General features: G+C 43.0%; 1 protein-coding gene across 7 annotated transcripts in view; it reads left to right on the forward strand.

Annotated features, from left to right (window-relative positions):
• The window catches only part of SYTL2 (synaptotagmin like 2), an 84,568-nt gene extending 78,571 nt beyond the window's left edge, over nt 1-5,997 (forward strand). For 3 of the 7 annotated variants that reach the window (XM_068140390.1, XM_068140401.1, XM_068140411.1), the window contains 4 exons: nt 415-493; nt 2,675-2,774; nt 3,588-3,793; nt 4,536-5,997. In XM_068140390.1, coding sequence (XP_067996491.1) covers nt 415-493; nt 2,675-2,774; nt 3,588-3,793; nt 4,536-4,681 — 531 coding nt within the window. In that variant the 3' untranslated portion in view covers nt 4,682-5,997. The remainder of the gene's footprint in view (nt 1-414; nt 494-2,674; nt 2,775-3,587; nt 3,794-4,535) is intronic. The other 4 variants (XM_068140449.1, XM_068140438.1, XM_068140420.1 and 1 more) reach the window with 3 other exon arrangements.
• Nucleotides 5,998-6,445: the final 448 nt, after the last annotated feature.

The raw sequence follows: 6,445 nt of genomic DNA on the forward strand, positions 1-6,445 counted from the left end.
TCGAGGCTGATTTTTTTTGTTTGTTTGTATTAAATTAGACAAAACACTCCTATAAAAAAGACTTTATAAAAGTGTACTCTCTGTTGCACAAAGAGCAAGTTCACTGATTGAAAGAGCATATGTTCTACTTTCAGGTGCACAACAGTGTTGAAAAGATGCACCCACAAAGCCTTTTGGCCGCTTCAGGGTCTTGTTTTCAGCTTTAGTGGAGGAGCTATTTATGTGAAGCTCTGTCAAGTAGTTAAATATGCCCTAAAATCTCTCATGTCATTTAAACTGAGGGAAGACTATTGGATAATTCAAGAAGAAAAAACCAAGCTTGTCTCATATAGAAGTCAAGCTTGTTCCAGTGGAAAACCATGCATGAACTGCAAGGTTTCAGATTTCTTTCCTTTTCTTCCCTTTAAATTTCAGACTTCAACTATGGCTGTGACATTAGAAAATAGAGGGGAGATGAAATTAGCCCTTCAGTACGTCCCACACCCTGTTGGAGGTATGCATTGCTGCTTTGGGTTCGTCAGGCCTTTGAGGGAGTTGTTTTCCTTTCTGTTTCTTGTATTTTTTTGTTTTGCTTTGGCTTTTTTGTTTGCTTGCTTTTTGTATATTTTTTAATTGTTTTCTTGGTTTGTTTTGTTGTTGTGGGGTGGTGTTTTTGTGTTTTGCTTTGGGTTTTGTTTGTTTATTTTTTTTCTTCTGATAAAAGCTCTTCACTGTTTTTCAGCCAATTGTTTTAATGTGAAAGTAGAATTTATTTATTTATTTTGGTTTACTAGAGGATTAAATCAACCTGGTCTTGAATTCAGGTGAGGACCCAAAGATCAACCTGATCTCCTTCTATGATCAGGTGACCCGTCTGGTGGACGTGGGGAGGCCTGTGGATGTGGTCTACCTGGATTTCAGCAAGGCCTTTGACACTGTCCCCCACAACAAACTGCTGGCTAAGCTGTCAGCTCATGGCTTGGACCACTACACTCTGTGCTGGGTTAGGAATTGGCTGGAGGGCCGGGCCCAGAGAGTGGTAGTGAACGGTGCCACATCCAGCTGGTGGCCAGTCACCAGTGGTGTCCCCCAGGGATCAGTGCTGGGCCCCGTCCTCTTCAGCATCTTCATCGATGATCTGGATGAGGGGATTGAGTCAGTCATCAGCAAGTTTGCAGATGACACCAAGTTAGGGGCAGATGTTAGTCAGTTAGAGGGTAGAAGGGCTTTGCAGAGGGACCTTGACCGACTGGACAGATGGGCAGAGTCCAGTGGGATGGCATTCGACGAGTCCAAGTGCCGAGTGCTGCACTTTGGCTATGGCAATCCCATGCAGAGCTACAGGCTGGGGTCAGAGTGGCTGGAGAGCTCCCAAACAGAGAGGCACCTGGGGGTGCTGATCGACAGCCACCTGAATATGAGCCAACAGTGTGCCCAGGTGGCCAGGAGGGCCAATGACATCCTGGCCTGCATTAGGAATAGTGTGGCCAGCAGGAGCAGGGAAGTCATTGTGCCCCTGTACTCTGCTTTGGTTAGGCCGCACCTTGAGTACTGTGTCCAGTTCTGGGCCCCTCAGTTTAAGAAGGACGTCGAGATACTTGAACGTGTCCAGAGAAGGGCAACAAGGCTGGGGAGAGGCCTTGAACACAAGCCCTATGAGGAGAGGCTGAGGGAGCTGGGATTGTTTAGCCTGGAGAAGAGGAGGCTCAGGGGTGACCTCATTGCCCTCTACAACTACCTGAAAGGTTGGCCTCTTCTACCAGGCAACCAGCACCAGAACAAGGGGACACAGTCTAAAGCTGCGCCAGGGGAGGTTTAGACTCGAGGTGAGGAGGACATTCTTCACCGAGCGAGTCATTCGTCATTGGAACGGGTTGCCCAGGGAGGTGGTGGAGTCATCGTCCCTGGAGGCATTCAAGAGGAGATTGGACGTGGCACTTGGTGCCATGGTCTAGTCATGGGGTCTGTGTTGATAGGTTGGACTCGATGATCCTCGAGGTCCTTGCCAACCTAAGTTATACTGTGATACTGTGATCACATTAGGATCTTCTGTTAGATCTGATGTTGTTACAGAACAAATTGTCTTCTTGTTATAACCTTAGATTTGTAATGCAGTCTACATGTGTTGTGAAATTCCATTGTCTTGCTAATAAATCAGGTTATAAATAAGCAGGCAGGTGCTGTGCTTTTCTAAATAGACAGTGAGAACAAAGTAAATCCAAGCAAAATCAGAAGTAAAAAATAGCAATAAATATTTTAAATGCAGCACAGTCTGTTTGGTTTAATGTTGTCTGGCAACTGATACCTGGCTGATCTGACAGTGAACTCAGACCTTTAATCAAATATAAAGAGCGCAAAGGAGCTTTTTTGAAAATGCAACTGGCAATAAATGCTAACATCACGTAGACTGAAGTCAAGTTGATCTCTTTATCTAGGAGGCTTGGAAAGAGAAAACCAGTAGCATGTATTTGTTTATTTGTAACAGAAACAAAGTCATTGCAACAATACAGATGTGATGTATTACTTTGGGATGACGATTGAAGCTTTAAGAGTGTGGAGATGATAGTAGAATTAAGATGTGAGATGATGAGTCTAGAACAGATGTCACCTCTACAAATGGGCAGAAGCTGCTGCATCAGAGAAATTGCCTTCTAAGGGGGATCTACAAGGCTGAATCAGATGTTTGTTTTTACAGGGAAAAAGACTCTCTCAACTGGTGAGGTCCACATCTGGGTGAAAGAATGCCATGACCTTCCTCTCCTGCGAAGCAACAGGCTCAACTCCTTTATTAAGTGGTAAGAAGTAATGAAATGGTGGCCTATCAATGCTACTGTTGTACTTTGTCATCTTATCTTCTTTCTTCTACATTCAGACTAAAACCCACCTAATTACTTCCTGATTTTTCTTTTACTGTAGTGCAAATTGTCCTGCAGGGCTTCCACCTCGAAGATGTTAAGTGTAGATCAACAAGTAAAGCATACTGGGAGAACATTCTGCCCTTTTGTTCTGTCTACTCAATCACCTGGTGGAAGGGCTAATCAAAGCTATTCCAGCTTTTATTTGTGTTAAAACAAAGCATGTTTGTACAAGAGTATGGTTGAGTTTGGCAGAGCATGGGGGGAGGCAGAAGTGAGAAGCATAGCTGTATTTCATATAATCATAGAATGGTTTGGGTTGGAAGGGACCTCTAAAGGTCATCTAGTCCAACCCCCTCTACACTAAGCAGGGACATCCTCAACTAAATCAGGTTGCCCAGAGCAAGTAGAGATAAGAATGACTAGATGGCTGGGAAATCTCTGGCAGCAACAAAGGTTTCAGTGTCACTAATAATAACAGAGCAAATAAACTCATTTGTGCCCCTTCCCTACCTGACTTCCCCTTCCCTTCCAGACTTTGGTGCATGAGGGTGCATACATGCTGCCAGTATTGCTTGAAAGGGGCTGGGAATATAACCTTTGACTTCATCTCCATGATGCTAAAGCATCTTATATTCAATCACATTCTAACATGCAAAGGACAGTGATAATTAGTAGTTTTTGTGCATTAGGTATGTTTAGTGCAGGCTGTGCTGTGCAGGTGCATACTGATGATGCCTTTTCTTCCTGAAGTACCATTCTTCCAGATACCAGCAGAAAGAGCCGCCAGAAAACAAGAACAGTATCAAAAACTGCAAACCCAGTATTCAACCATACCATGGTCTATGATGGCTTTAGACCAGAAGACTTGAAAGAAGCCTGCATAGAACTCACAGTCTGGGATCACAACAAACTTGCCAACCACTTTCTGGGAGGTCTCAGGATAGGCCTTGGAACAGGTACTGGACAATTAACACTTCAATTTACAAAATACATTCTTTCCTTTTTTCCTCTTCCCTTTCTTCTCTCTTTTTGCAAACATCATTGGAAGGCAGGTTATCTTTAATGTCCCTGGAGATGAAAGTATAGACCACGAGTGGGTGATTAGGTAGGAAAGCATATAAATGTAAACAAGTTTTTAGCACAAGGGCAATAGAAGACATGCAGATAGAAGAATTCTAAGTTTTCCCTACCATCATATTTATCCCTTTCATTGTCTTCTCTGGTCTGAGGGGAGGATGTGTTTGGAGTCTTTCAAGCAAATACAACACAAAATTACATTTCCCACACTAACTCCTTGCATGGTTCGCAAGGATAACCTGTAGCACAAATTAGTATAGTAAATCCCAACTTAAATCTGAAAGTACCCAGGGTTATATGTCAGGACAAAATCAGTGTTCTGCTTTAAAGCCCCTCAGACGTTAATTGCCTATTCACCTTTCTCCTTGGGACTGTGATGAAAAAACTGAGAATAACAAGGGGGAAAAAAACACCTGGAGGAAGATGACAAAGCTTCTGTGTTGAAACTGTTGTTAATGGTATTTGACAGAATTATTCAAGTGTAAAAATGTGGAATTGGATCTTCAAAGCACTAGGTAATCTATCTGAGGTGAAAGCATTTTAGAAGACAGGCAGATTTTTGACTGCTCTCAACTCTGCAGCATATTAAGTAACATTTCTCTTAAACGAACATTTTCCTAGGCAAAAGCTATGGAACTACAGTAGACTGGATGGATTCTACTTCAGACGAAACTGCCCTTTGGGAGAAGATGATGAAGTCACCAAACAGATGGGTAGAAGATACATTACCTCTCAGGATGCTGATGGTTGCAAAATTTAAAAAATAGGCTGGCTTTTTGATTGCTGGTGTCAAAACGTTGGGAATGAAATTAAAGGTGTGGGGATGAAACTTGTAGAAGGAGCACAACAGCTCTTCTGAGAGTCTCCATTTTGCTGGGTTTGTGTCATTAAATGTAACTTCGTATTTAAAATTAAACTTCTGCCTGCAGATTTTGATGTAAATTTAAGGGATTCTTTTTCATATTCACTGAAAATGACTTCATGAGAAGGAATTCAGTGGCAGAGGTAGCTGTGGTAGCAGGATGCTTGTGTTGCTTAACTGAAGTGTTGCTGATCCCTTCAATCTAAACTACCAGGAAAAAAGAACAAGTCAACTCAGCACACTCCTAGGATTGTTTGTGAACTGTTATCAATATGATAGCAACAGGTTGCATTTTATTGATGATCATTAGAATGCCATGTTGGATCTCTCCAGAGAGGAATATGAACATAAAGAATATATACATTTTTTTTGTAGAGTTCCTTTATTTTTTAGGATATGAAAGAAGCATTGTGTGAAGTGGTACTGTTGGTGTCCTGTTCTGCAAGGTGCAGAGTACTGTTAGTTCCACTATACTATAAAAAATCAGGGCTATAATGTTTTTTTACATAACCTGTTGTTTTGCTATCTTCAAAAATCTTTAAGGCAGAGAGGTGAAACTTTTTGCATTAAAATGCTACTCTAAAGGATCAAAACTTGCCAGTTTTAGTGATGACAAGTGTGTTGGGTATTTATTCTGTGAAATGTACTCTTCTGTACCTATATCTGTTAGTGTACGGTTTTGCAGGAGAATTGTCTGTGTCTCAGTACCACTATCAGGAGGATGTGGGGTTATGGTGGTCTGGGTTCAGAAAGCTTAGCAGCACAGGAAACAGGACTGGAATTTGTAACTTTTAGAAATGCTGAAGATAAACACATGATTTTTTATTAAAAACAAAACAACCCCAACAACACAAAAGCACTATCCTTAAAAGCTAAATATGATTTTAATGTTTATTAAATGCCAGAGCATGTTGGCAATACAGCATACAACATAAATCATAGACTCAATAAGGTTGGAAAAGACCTGAAAGACCATCAAGTCCAACCTGTCACCCAAAACCTCATGCCTACTAAACCATGGCACAAAGTACCACGTCCAATCCCCTCTTGAACATCTCCGGGGACAGTGATTCCACCACCTCCCTGGGCAGCCCATTTCAACAGCTAACAACTCTCTCTGTGAAGAACTTTTTCCTCACCTTGAGCCTAAACCTCCCCTGGCACAGTTTGAGACTGTGTCCTTTTGTTCTGGTGCTAGTTGCCTGGGAGAAGAGACCCACCCCCTCCTGCCTACAACCTCCCTTCAGGTAGTTGTAGGCTTCTCAAGGCTAAACAATCCCAGCTCCCTCAGCCTCTCCTCATAGGGCTTGTCCTCGAGGCCTCTCACCAGCCTCATTGCCCTTCTCTGGACATGTTCAAGTGTCTCAATGTCCTTCTTAAACTGAGGGGCCCAGAACTGGAGAGGGTACTCAAGGTGTGGTCTAACCAGTGCTGAGTACAGGGGCACAACGACTTCCCTGCTCCTGCTGGCCACACTATTCCTAATGCAGGCCAGAATGGTATTGGCCTTCTTGGGCACCTGGGCACACTGCTGGCTCATGCTCAGATGGCTGTCATTTAGTACCCCTACATCCCTTTCTGCCTGGCTGCTCTTCAGCCACCCCCAGGTCCCTCTCTGTTTGGGAACTCTCCAGCCACTCTGACCCCAGCCTATAGCTCTGCATGGGGT

This window comes from Melanerpes formicivorus, unplaced genomic scaffold, assembly GCF_026170545.1.
Source record: "Melanerpes formicivorus ecotype bairdi unplaced genomic scaffold, bMelFor1.0.p_v2 SCAF_1, whole genome shotgun sequence".
Classification (NCBI taxonomy): domain Eukaryota; kingdom Metazoa; phylum Chordata; class Aves; order Piciformes; family Picidae; genus Melanerpes; species Melanerpes formicivorus.